At 40.1% G+C, this 12,410-nt stretch overlaps 2 protein-coding genes across 5 annotated transcripts in view; one reads left to right on the plus strand and one right to left on the minus strand.

The window, feature by feature from the left end:
- Positions 1-970: 970 nt before the first annotated feature.
- nipa2 (NIPA magnesium transporter 2) lies at positions 971-6,598 on the plus strand. Of its 3 annotated transcripts, none has more exons than XM_023267082.3 (6): positions 971-1,151; positions 2,077-2,307; positions 3,032-3,088; positions 4,141-4,231; positions 4,359-4,519; positions 5,408-6,598. In XM_023267082.3, the coding sequence occupies exons 2-6, from the start codon at positions 2,169-2,171 to the stop codon at positions 6,064-6,066; spliced, it is 1,107 nt and encodes a 368-aa protein (XP_023122850.2). In that variant the 5' UTR covers positions 971-1,151; positions 2,077-2,168; the 3' UTR covers positions 6,067-6,598. The 3 variants fall into 3 exon arrangements, with proteins under 3 accessions (XP_023122850.2, XP_023122851.2, XP_023122849.2); XM_023267083.3 differs by having other exon boundaries at positions 971-1,147; XM_023267081.3 differs by lacking the exon at positions 971-1,151 and adding an exon at positions 1,193-1,699.
- Positions 6,521-12,410, minus strand: part of cyfip1 (cytoplasmic FMR1 interacting protein 1) — a 36,886-nt gene continuing 30,996 nt past the window's right edge. For both annotated transcript variants that reach the window (XM_023267080.3, XM_023267079.3), the window contains exons 24-31: positions 11,340-11,483; positions 11,022-11,112; positions 9,664-9,794; positions 9,471-9,543; positions 8,973-9,067; positions 8,589-8,827; positions 8,266-8,413; positions 6,521-7,198 (exon numbers count right to left, since the gene is read on the minus strand). In XM_023267080.3, coding sequence (XP_023122848.1) covers positions 7,034-7,198; positions 8,266-8,413; positions 8,589-8,827; positions 8,973-9,067; positions 9,471-9,543; positions 9,664-9,794; positions 11,022-11,112; positions 11,340-11,483 — 1,086 coding nt within the window. In that variant the 3' untranslated portion in view covers positions 6,521-7,033. The remainder of the gene's footprint in view (positions 7,199-8,265; positions 8,414-8,588; positions 8,828-8,972; positions 9,068-9,470; positions 9,544-9,663; positions 9,795-11,021; positions 11,113-11,339; positions 11,484-12,410) is intronic.

The following is a 12,410-nucleotide window of genomic DNA, read 5'->3' on the forward strand; positions in this document are numbered from 1 at the left end:
CTAATTGTGAAATTGTTTTGTCCTTTTTTTTCGTATTTTATATGAATTTCTCTTCCTTTATAAAATCAAATTGTCCTGTTTTGTGTTTTGCTTTTTTGCACATATTTTTGTTGTTGCCTGTTCTTACAACACGAACACTCCTCAACTCAGGTTGTTTTAGAATGGGAAGTATAAATAAACTTGATTTGATTTGATTTGACTGAGGAACTGAGAGAATGCTGTGGTCAGAAATATGTGTGTTAGCAGAAATAGGTGCCACTAGGAATTAAATTTGAATCACATAATGTGAGTTACTCAACCTGAACACTTGCAATAAAAACAAAATTTGAATTGTATCATTTGAAAATGACTTTATTAGACTAAAAGTGAAGTTAATTTTTGAATCATGTAATTTCAACAGCTCATCTTAAAGTTGGAAATAATTAATTTCAATTAAATCATTTCAAATTGTATTTATTAGACCAAAAAAGCATTTGAATCACATAAATTGAACTCTTTTTACATCATTTGAAAATCAATTGAAAGTGAATTCCAATCACAATTGAATTTATTAGAAATTGATTTTGAAAACTGAAAATGCAACTGAATTCAAATCCATTTTCGAAGTGTGACCCAGATACACTGGCCAATAACATTTATTTATGATTCTAAAATGGTTTCATAAATAAAGGCAATGAGGAAAAGAAATAATTAACAGATACACTAGTGTTAAAAGACTGATGAAATAGATTAAAATGCATAAAGAACTACACTAAATAACTTTAGAATGACTGATTGATGTTAATGGGGTTTTTTTTGTTTCGTTTTTTAGAAGCAATGATTTCCACACCCCTGTATTTTGCTTTTAGCTGAACTAATTTCTCTAATTAAGTGTAATGAATCCTCCTGGGTGTTGTGTTTCAGTGGATTATCTGTGCTTCTGGATGTCCGCCTGCGGAGGGCTCACAGTTCAATGGTCACAGCTCCTGTGAGAAGCAGAAGAAGAGCCTCGCAGTGCGGCAGTCGTCAAGCGGTCGGTGTCGGTGCGGCCAGAGCGTGGATGGAGCAGTATGTGATGGTGATCCACGGAGCCAGGAAGCAGGCTAGCTGTTAGCCAACCTCCAGCCGCCGGCGCTTTCTTCTTGTCGGGGAAACCGGCCACCTTTCAGTAGGTATTAAACTAACTTCCTCAACACAGCGACCAAGTCTGTCTGACATTCTCCCTTGACGCTGACTGACTTCGCTAGCTAACCAGCTAGCCGTTGCGCTAATGGGAGCTAACGCTGCTAGCGAGGGATTCAACCACAACTGGTGATTAAATACTTCAGAGTAAGTGTAACACAACAGAGCCAACGCGAGCGGCACTGTCGAAGTAGTGTTCAGAAAAGTGTACCGACTGATAATAGGCGGTTTATAACTAAACCAACCCCGCTAAAGGGCGACTCAGGCTAGCTCAAGCTGCACCTAGCCTTGCCCAGGTTAACCTGAGTGGCGTGTCACTTCCTGGATTCCTGAGGCTTGAAATAAATGTATTTACATAGCAGGTTGCACAAGGCTTTGCATGCATGTATCTACAAAACTCAAACAACCGGTTGGTTGTTCAGCAGTCACTGCTGTGTGTTTGCATGGGACCAGACGGTAGTTAGTCTCAATTATGCCGTTTCTTTGATGGATTCTTCCCACTCGTGAAACATGAACTGTAATGTCTCCTGTGGAAACGGTAGGTCCCAGCTGTGATGATGAGGACCTCACTCTGTCGCATTTTCACAGCAGCTACATTGATTAATGAAGTAGTTGTCAACTATTAAATTATTCACCAACTGTTTTGATAACCGACCAATCAGTTTCAGTAGTTTTAACTGGAGAAAAAGACTAAATTCTCTGCTTGCAGCTTCTTAAATGTGAATTTGTTCTGGTTTATTTGCTTCTCTGTGATAGTAAGCTAAATGTCTGACAATCTAAGGGCATTATCTTGGGTTTGGATACACTGATCGACATGTTTTACCAATTTCTGACATTGTATAGATGAAACAACAAATCGGTTTATCAAAGACTTACGAACATCTTGTTGTTGGGATCCCTGTGCTCTGCTCTCAGGTGTCTGGGCCGGACACGACTGTGCTTTAGGTCAGCATCTGCACTGTTTGCTCGTAAATGTGACAGGTCACACCAACACATCCAGCCTCACTATGGGTCAGGACAGGGGCAAGTATGATTTCTACATTGGTCTGGGACTGGCCATCAGCTCCAGCATCTTCATCGGGGGCAGTTTCATCCTCAAGAAGAAAGGACTTCTGAGGCTGGCGAGGAAGGGATCAATGCGGGCAGGTAGTGATCTTTCCTAAGCATTTAATACACACGATCACCAGAGCTGCAGTGATTAATGGTTTAGTCAACTGTTTACATCTCGAACTGTTCTGATAATCAGTCAGAAAAGATGATCAGAATCCTCTGATTTCAGCTGTATAAATTTAGATACTGCTGGTTTCTTTCCTCCTCTATGCCACTAAATATATTCTCTTTGAGTTGTGGACAAAACAAGACATTTGGGAAACGCTGGCATTTTCTTCCATTTTATAGACCAAACAACTAATTGATTAATCAGGAAAACAATTGCTAGAATAGTCAACAGTGAAACTACCTATTAGATGTGACTCGAATGGCAACTAAAGGAACACAATGTTCAACAATGTCAGCTGAGTTCAAGGCACTCCCTGCTGTAGTTGTGCAATTATGAAAACTAGCTGCAAAGTCAAACCAGTAGAGCTGTCCCATTAGCATACCTGCTTAGTCCTTCTCTACTTTTCAGGCTTGTCTGGTTGTACTCACCTGTGTAGGTGTGTGTTTGTATGAGTCATCGACACTCTCTTAATACCTAGCAATCATTAACTTAGGTGTTGCACTTGACCTTCAGCTCAAATCCAAAGCAGCTGCCTGACTTGAATCACTGTGGTTGTATAACTCAGATTTTACTTACATGCAAGTGCTATTTAAATGAGTGACTTCCCGTGTAATAAAATGCTTTTGTTTTTTTTGTTAATTTGCTTTACAGGCCAGGGAGGTCATGCATATCTAAAAGAATGGCTGTGGTGGGCTGGTTTATTATCAAGTAAGTTACAACACTGTAGTTTTACATAATAAATAATGTGGTTAGTTTCATGCACATTTAGCATATATATATGTGGATCCTCCAAACATGTTAGGTTACTGTTGTTTCTTTAGAACTTTTTCTATTGCTGTATTTTATTATGCAAAAATACATTCTCACATCAGACCTTAAGACGTCTTCTGACTTTTCTAACCAAACGTGTTAAACATGGGAACGTATCTTTGTGCTTAACATTGTTGCAACAGACAGTAAACCTCAGGCAGTATTGCAGTGTTTACCTGCATACAACCCCTGGCAAAAATTATGGAATCACCAGTCTCAGGATGTTCATTCAGTTGGTTAATGTTGTAGAAAAAAAGCAGATCACAGACATGCCACAAAACTAAAGTCATTTAAAATGGCAACTATCTGGCTTTAAGAAACACTAACAGAAATCAAGAAAAAAAATTGTGGTAGTCAACAACAATTGCTTTTTTAGATCAAGCAGAGGGAAAAAACTATGGAATCACTAAATTCTGAGGAAAAAATTATGCAATCACCCTGTAAATTGCGATATGGAATTTATCTTACAAGGAAATGGGAATACACTGTGAAGCAAAGCCAAATCTCTTATCTTTTTGATGTGTGAAAACTGTCCAGCTTGTCCTGTCCCTGGTTGTGTCTCTCATGTATTCAGTCCTTCAGAGCCTGGGACTGATGCTCTCCCTCTATTCAGGTCAACACAACTCAGACATTAATTACACGATAAATTATATTAGTATCAGTGTTATACTATTTATATATATATGGTATCAATTTCAGTGTTCAGCTAGCAGTACCTTAAAAAAAGTAAATCCTAACATCACACACAAACAGAATTTTAATGTTATGGAAATTATAAGTATAGGGGCTATTAGTTTCACTCTTACATGTATCGTGTGTCAGAATGACAGAATGCCGCCACTTTAGCGGTTTGATGAAGCAGCAATGTCATGAATCCCACGTGTGGAAGGAGCTAAAGGCATCCCTTTCACATTTGGTAGTTAACTTAATTTGTCCTTACCTTTTTACAGTGGGGGCTGGGGAAGCAGCCAACTTTGCAGCATATGCCTTTGCTCCTGCAACACTGGTCACTCCACTGGGAGCCCTCAGTGTGCTCGTCAGGTACACGTGACTCACTGCATGAACTGGACACTTAGACATTGTCTAAGTTCACGTTATGATTGCAATTGGGTTTGTGAAGTCGCTGGAGCGGCTGACTGCCTGTAAATGCTGTTCAATGTTGTTGCAGCGCGGTGCTGTCGTCGTACTTCCTGACGGAGCGGTTAAACCTGCATGGGAAGCTCGGCTGCCTGCTCAGCATCTTGGGCTCCACCACCATGGTGATTCACGCTCCGCAAGAGGATGAGATCAGCAGCCTCGAGGAAATGGCCATGAAGCTGGTTGACCCAGGTACAGAGGAAACAACACTAGACATGCTCTTCAGAGATATTTCCTGTTTCACTTAGTTTTTATGTCATCATTAAAATGTTATGATATGAAGACAGTAAGAATAGTAAGGATATTCAGATGCTTTATTACCTATTTCATTGATTATTTTCCAGAATACTGCGTACACAATACTGCTTATTTTCTTGATTTAACCCTCTGAATCCCAAACCCTGCCAGCAGATTTAAAATGCATGTTACCTTTAAAAAGATCACCACCACTGCATTATTTATCACAACCAGAATCCATATAAACTGAAAGAATTGCAGTATTTTCAGTTTTCTCACTGTTTTTGAACAGGACTTACAGTAATGTTAGGAAGATTTCCCATATTGAATGTATAAATCATGATATTTAATCAGCTGAGAATCCATAACTGCGCAGTCAGGTAGCATAAATTCGGGGACTTTTTTTGGCTGGACTACGTTGAACTGCAGTGAGTGTATGGAAGTAGAAGTATGGAAACAAGTTAAATGTGTAAATAACGTGGAGCCAACATTTTATTTCTTGGAAACTTGGAAAAAGGTTGCACATGTTGGTTCCAGATTTATTTCTATTTTTGTAACATAAATTATGAAAAAAATGTAATTTTTTAAAATTGTTTTGTGGATTTATGGCATTATAACATGGTTACACTGCACCAGAGACCTTTTTGAGTTCTCTATAGTTCTGGCCATGGTTGTACTGTTTCTATAGAGGTCCAGGATTTTAGACTGTAGTAAAAAATAAGACTGTGACAGGGCAAAAAAAAAAAAAAAACTAACCCCAACTGCTTGGCGTTCAGGGGATTATAGCCTAAAAACAGATACCTTCTTGACCCGTTTAACACTCCTTTCCTCCGTTTTTCGTAGGGTTTTTCATCTTTGCCACTCTCGTCGTCATCGTGGCGCTCATCTTTATATTCGTCGTGGGTCCCCGTCACGGTCAGACAAACATCCTCGTCTACATCACCATCTGCTCAGTGATCGGGGCTCTGTCAGTGTCCTGTGTCAAAGGGTTGGGCATCGCCATCAAGGAAGCCATCGCTGGGAAAAGTGTGGTGAGAAACCCGCTGGCGTGGATCCTGCTGTTGGGTCTGGTGGGCTGCGTGAGCACACAGATCAACTACTTGAACAAGGCTCTGGACATATTCAACACGTCCCTGGTGACGCCCATCTACTACGTGTTCTTCACCACGTCTGTGCTCACCTGCTCCGCCATCCTCTTCAAAGAGTGGGAGCACATGGGCGCCGACGACGTCATCGGGACCCTCAGCGGCTTCCTCACAATCATCGTGGGCATCTTCCTGCTCCACGCCTTCAAAGACATTAGCGTCAGTTTGGCCACTCTTGCCGTGTCCATGAGGAAGGAGGAGCGAGCCTTTCCTGCTGCCAATGGCATGGCTTCCCACAGCACCTACGAACTGCTACACGACGAGTCCACTGAGGACATGGAGGACAGAGAGATGGGTTTGCCTTGTGATAGCATCTCTAGAAGGAATGGAGCGATGAACTCCTCATTGGATCACTAAGGAACTTTTTTCAGCTCCCTACTGACTCAACCATGGTGTTGCTGCAGACATGGTGTATGAAACAATAAGACAATCAGCTGTGTGGGGAGAGTAACTTGGACAGACCAGTGGATTGTATTTAATGTTTTAATTTGCCTTACTTTTCTCAGAATATGAGCTGGTCATATTCAGTTAGTTAGAACTTAATTTCATTCCTCTGTAGCGCTGTAAATAAGTTTTTCTTAAGAAATGTTTTGTTATATGTACATGCATATCATGCACTGACTTACTTTCTATAAATCAAGAAGATAAAGTTTTAATATATATTCTATATGAGGTCCTCCTGACGACTACATTTGATAGGACATTCACTATAATTTGAGTTTTTGTGATACTTGAAAGTAACAATTTTTGTTGGGAGTCATTCTGAACTTTTTTTTGTAGTTTTTACATGAAAAGCTTGGTGAAACCAACAGATTTGTTACATATTTATTGAATTAAAATGATTCAAACATTTGAAACACAAGGCACAGTGAATAAATGCTTAACAAGAGTATGAGCTTTGTTACTTTCCCATTTCCTCTAAAATGTTTAGCATGCATGTTCAACAGTGTAGAAAATACAAATTTATTTCCACCCTCACTTAAAATAGGTTACTGTTCACCCTTAATATTCCACCACTGCAAACCCTTAAATACTTATCTGATAAAACTAATTTTCCCTCCCTGATCTATAGATTCTGCAAGTATAAAACAAAGAATAGTATAACCAAAAAAGTTGAAGTGTCTATTCTTTTCTGATAAGGCACAAGTGAATACAAAAAAACATCATTCTGACAAAAAAAAGTGGCCTAACTTATTACATTTAATGGTCCTTTGCTACTGAAGACCTAAAGGAGATGAGGAGTAATATTGGTGGATAGGCTGGTAATGCTGACCGTGTTTGGAACTTCACGCTGGTCCACAGAGTCGACGGTGGCGGCAGCACCTCAGCTGCTGGCGAGCGACTGGTGAATCGGTGGCTGGAAGCATCGCACGTGTTCCACCGGCATGTTCTCTCCATCTCCAGACTTCAGGTACTTGTTCAGGATGGCAAAAATCTCATTGTTGAGCACTTGGAATTTGCGGATTCTGTCCACCATCTTTTTCAGGGGCTGAAGAGGAGCGGAACACATGAACACAGTGATTATTGTGATCAAAGAAACAAAGGTTGACACTCATTTAATCTTTTAGTAGTCTGACCCTATGAATTCTAAGCAGTTTTGGGGAGTTTTTTGTGACCTCATTTTTCACTGCAATATAAAGTCATGCACTTCTATGGAAACAGCAGAACAATAGATGGAAATAAAGAGAACTCAAAAATGTGTAAGTATGACTACTTGGTTGGAATGGCGTAAGTCATAAAAAGAAAAAGTTGAATTTCTTTTACTTATTTTACAAATATGGCAAACACCAAGAACAAATCCAACATTTTTTTTCTAGTGTCCATAGGTGTTAGCGACACCTAAATGGTAACTCTACATACAAAACATATTTAATTACTTTGTTTGGTTCCTTACTACTCTGTGTAAACAAAACCTGCAGCTAAAAGCCACAATTCATGGAGGAATATAATGAATACAGAATTTTTTTGTTTGTTACAGTATCTGCAAAGATAAACGATTTATTTAGGCAATTTATTAAATGAGATACGTACAATAAAGTGATTCTGATGAAAATATAATTAAGACAAGTTGCTCCATTGCTGTTGAAAAGTTCAAAATCCTGAGATTCTTTATGTTCACATAATTTCTGACTAATAAAAGGTACCACTTTTGTGATTTAAAAAAGAAAACTAAACAAAACATGGCTTTTGCTGGTGGGTTTTAGGGTTCAGAGGGTTAAAGTGAATTAAGTTTACTCTGTGGCAACACCTAGAACTGCATGCATACTGGTATCTTTAAGTGATTTAGTTCCTTCATGCACGAAACATAAAAATGTCCAATTTTATGCATGATCCATGATGACAAGCATACAGAAAACAATACAGACTGAATGGTATAACTGGTAGTGTTTCTTGCTGTTGTCTCCAGTTTTATGATAAAAATAGAGAAGAATTCGGAAAAAGGTCACTGAAATACGCAGGTGCTGAACCTACATGGCTGCTGTTCCATTTACAGCCTGTCCTGGAATGAACTGCCCTTTAAAGGTTGCCTTTAACGCTCTTGTTTATCTGACTCACCACACTCTTGATGACCTCGTCCTTGCCATCGTGTTTCTGCACCTTGAGGAGATGGTAGCTGAAGTCGAGGATGTCAAAGCGTCTCTGTTGTCCCAGGAGGGCGATGATCATGCAGCCGGCCCAGTGGAGGCCGTCTCCAAAGCACTGCCTGAGGAACAGGTACAGGGTGCATGAGTATAATTTTTAAAAAAAATTATTTTAGCAACCAGAGGAGTCGCCCCCTGTTGGTCAGACCTGGAGGCAACGTTCATCTTCTACATACAGTCAGTGGTGAAGATGTGGCATTTCAAATCATGAGAAGATGTGTGTCCTGCTGCACTCACTCCACTGTGAACTCGTGGGCTCCCACAGGGATGCAGTACACAAACTGCATGGCGCTCCAGAGGCGGTGGAACTCCACACACTCGTCCACGTGCATCACGCCGTTGCTTGGTAACGGCCCACGCCAGATGGGGTCTTCCAAGAAGCCTCGCACGCGTGTGAGGATGACCTCGAACATGGACAGACCGCAGCACAGCCTCTCTTTGGTTAGGAGGTCGCCCTCACGAGCGATGGCTATTTGCTGAGAGAGAAGCAGGGCAGGAGACCGCAGTATTAGAAAGACCAGCACAGCACATATCTTTCATTTGGAGCATGGTTCAGCTGCTGATTCTGTAATCCAAGCAGTAAAGACAGCTTCCCACCCAGGCTGTTTAAGTAGACCCTACCTGTGGGGTGCCCAGGCGCTCTATCAGTGGAACCATATGCAGTGCTGTGTATTTGGCTTCTAAGCGCTTCATCTTGGCATCCAGGCGTTCCCCCTCTGAACAGCAAGGAAAAGAAAAGCATATTTGTACTGTCAACAAATCCCATAAAAAAACACCTGATCCTACTTATAATGTAGTCAGACTCCAAAGTATTCCTCTGTGGAGCTCCATTGTTAAAACGTATCAGTACTGTTGCAACAAAAGAATGAATTGTCCTTCATTACCATGTAAACACAGAAACATTTTGGTTTTGTTTTTTACTTCATCCCACATTTACCATCCTGCTTCAGTGTTCATGTTATCTGACTGAGAACTCAAGGACACAATGCAGGTACAGTAGAAACCTGTCCATTATTAGGTCACCCCGCTCCAAAATTGTCATCTTTTTTACTCTAAATAGGACCACAATTTAAAAAACTAACAGCAAAAAAAAAGTCTTTATTCATTTCCCATGTTTACCTTTGACATGGACTCTGGGGAGAATGTTCTGGAAAGGTGCAGCATGCAGCAAATCACAAACTTCTTCCTGCGACTGGAAGGAAAATACAGTGAAAGTTCAGTACAACTGGTAAGCACATAAAAAATGCATGACAGCCCATTTATGTTGGATTCTGAACCAGTTGTGTTTTCCTGATCTTATCTAGATCCGTACCAGACTCTGCTCACTCAGCAGACAGAACAGGAGGGCGTTGCCGACTTCCCTCAGGTTCTGGAAACACACCGTCTTCAGCTCAGCGTACTCAACGATATCTTTCAGCTGGTGGTGGAAGAATTCCAGGATACCTGCAAAGAAACACAGCCAAGTTATTTCATCTCTTATTTCATTATTAACATTAATGCACATATTTTAAATAATTCAGCACCAGTAACTGTCCGCAGCACATAGTTATGATTCTGGTAACTCCCTACATGTTTGCCTTAGGTGTAACTCATTTCTTTAAAAAAAAAAAAAAAAACAATGCACACAATGAACAAAGCCAAAGGTGTATTAGACTGATAGCATTATTTTCTCCTGCAATTTTCCGCAGACATTGCGATAGTATTACTAGCATGAATTCGTCTGGACACAATAAGTGAAAATCCAACATTAATTCAGCCCTTATCTATGACACAGATGAGTTCTTGCATCATAATGAGACCTTCCTGGTTGAATGAGGGATAAAAAATGAGAAAACGCTGCTATATTTTATTTAGATATCTGAAGCAAAAAGGTCTCTGAAATGAAGGAACTGTGAGATTCCCTCTTAACTCTGTTCACCTGCATACCATATGCTGTGTTTAATGTGATGTCCAGCAGGTTTTCTTGCAAAAACTTAATTTCAATAACAATGAAAGTTTCATTTAAAACAGCTCATTTTTAGCAGTTTCACAGCCTTATGCGTATAACTAAGTAACAGCATCTAGAGACTACTGGGGTGGTGAAAGGCTTTAAAATTATTGGAATTTTAATTAGAATTTGGCCCCACGATTAAATGAACATCAGTGACTGACATACCAACATGTACAACACAAGAAAAACTCAGCTAATATTAAAAAATCCCATGTGGAGAAAACGACTTGGTTTCAGTTTGGGTAAATCAGACACTGAAACACTTTATTACACTCCTGTCATCATACATTTTTGTCGCACAGCTTCTGTGTTGTGGTAGGTAAGTGGGGAGACTAGAGGCTTCTCTGTGCACAGTTGTCCAGCTAACGGCTATCGTAGCCTGTGTATGAGGTGCTTATGAAATCGGCAAATTGTAGTCTATCAATAAACAAATCTTCAGCAAGTGGGGCGTTTTGGGTAAAATTTATTGTATATTTTGCCCTCAGGAGATGCACTAAATTCAGGTAAAGATTATTTTAAGTCTTATTTTGAGTGGAGTGCAGCACAACATAGTGACAAGTTCCAAGGACAACCAAAGGAAAAATGTACTGATTTGCTTACCAATAAATGAAGAATAGAAGAAAAAAAATCCTGGATGTTGCATTAGGCCAACAAAGAGGAGAGGCTAGATTTCCACCTACCTGGGGAGCCATACTCATGACGTGGAAGCCTGCAGATCTTAGGCATCACTTCCATCAGGGTCTTCACGTATTGCATTATGGTACCTTGAAGCTATTCAATAAAAGGAGAGCATTATTCAATCACTTAAAAGGTCATGACGACAAGCGAATTGAACCAACAGTAATTACCTCTTTTTACCATTTATGTTATCTGACAACTTTACTCTCATTCATAAGTAACAAAGACAGCAGCCTGCTCACAGTGACATCCTCTGTCTGTAACAGCAGCACTGAAATCGTGCCTCCCACACACCATTATGGCTTTCTCTTCACACTCACCAGGCTTTTGACAACCTTCAGCAGCTCCTCCATTACCACAGCGATGCCCTGGTAGCCCAACAGCCTGCACATGGCTTTGATGTGTGGGGGGCCCACAAAGTTGCGGTAGGTGCCAAATATGCTGCTGTATGCCAGGTTCAAGGTCTGCAAGCCGAGAAAGACAGGTGACAGAGAGAAACAGTTTGAATAAATATTATTTGAAGCATCAGGAAGCAAGGACGATGGATGATAAATGTTTTGGTTTTTTGTACTAAAGTCACTGCTTGCTAGAAGCCTTGCCATTTTTAACAAATGGGTGCTGGAGGGTAAGTTTGACTCACGTGGGTCTATTAGTGGCTGCAGCAGAGCTGAGTCACTTTGTCATGCTGGTAACACTTTCAACATCCAAAGGCACATTAACAGTTTTTGCCGGGGAATTTCAAAAATTATTTTAAACACAACTGGGTTGATGTAAACCTTAAAATACATACTGACATGATGTTTTCAAAGCTGACATTGAAATCTGGCTTTCTCTTTTGGAAATAAACCTTGTTTCCTTTTATTTACAGTATTGTTTCCCCCTCTATACTGGATGATAGTTATTTATGGACAACCAGCCACTTCCACTCTCAAATCTTCAGATGCAGTATATCGCTTTATCACAGGATAGTTATGGTTCACACCACTGCTTACTGTATCAAAAACGGACTTGCCTGCTCTGTCATTGAGGAAGCACCAGGCATTTATTTTTATTTATTCATAAAGCTATTTTACAAAAGCTTTCTATGCAGAGTTAGGAAGATCTGCTTTTTGCTACTATGCCCCACATACTTGAAATATGCTTTTACAAAACCTTAAGTTGACCTCATTAAATCCATTGAGACAATTCCAAGGTTTTAGCTGTTCTTATCAACTGCAGCTGTCACTGCTTTTAAATTTTTTATTACGTTTATATACATAGCACCTTTTAAAATGATCTTCTTGTTTTATTATGAATAAATAAAGGAAACATCAAGCCTAACTCCTGTTACTGTGCCCCCTAGGGGCTTCTGCAGAGATCCTTTCCACAGATAAGGAAACGATGGGCGAAGA

This window comes from Amphiprion ocellaris, chromosome 2 (genome assembly GCF_022539595.1).
Source record: "Amphiprion ocellaris isolate individual 3 ecotype Okinawa chromosome 2, ASM2253959v1, whole genome shotgun sequence".
Classification (NCBI taxonomy): Eukaryota; Metazoa; Chordata; class Actinopteri; family Pomacentridae; genus Amphiprion; species Amphiprion ocellaris.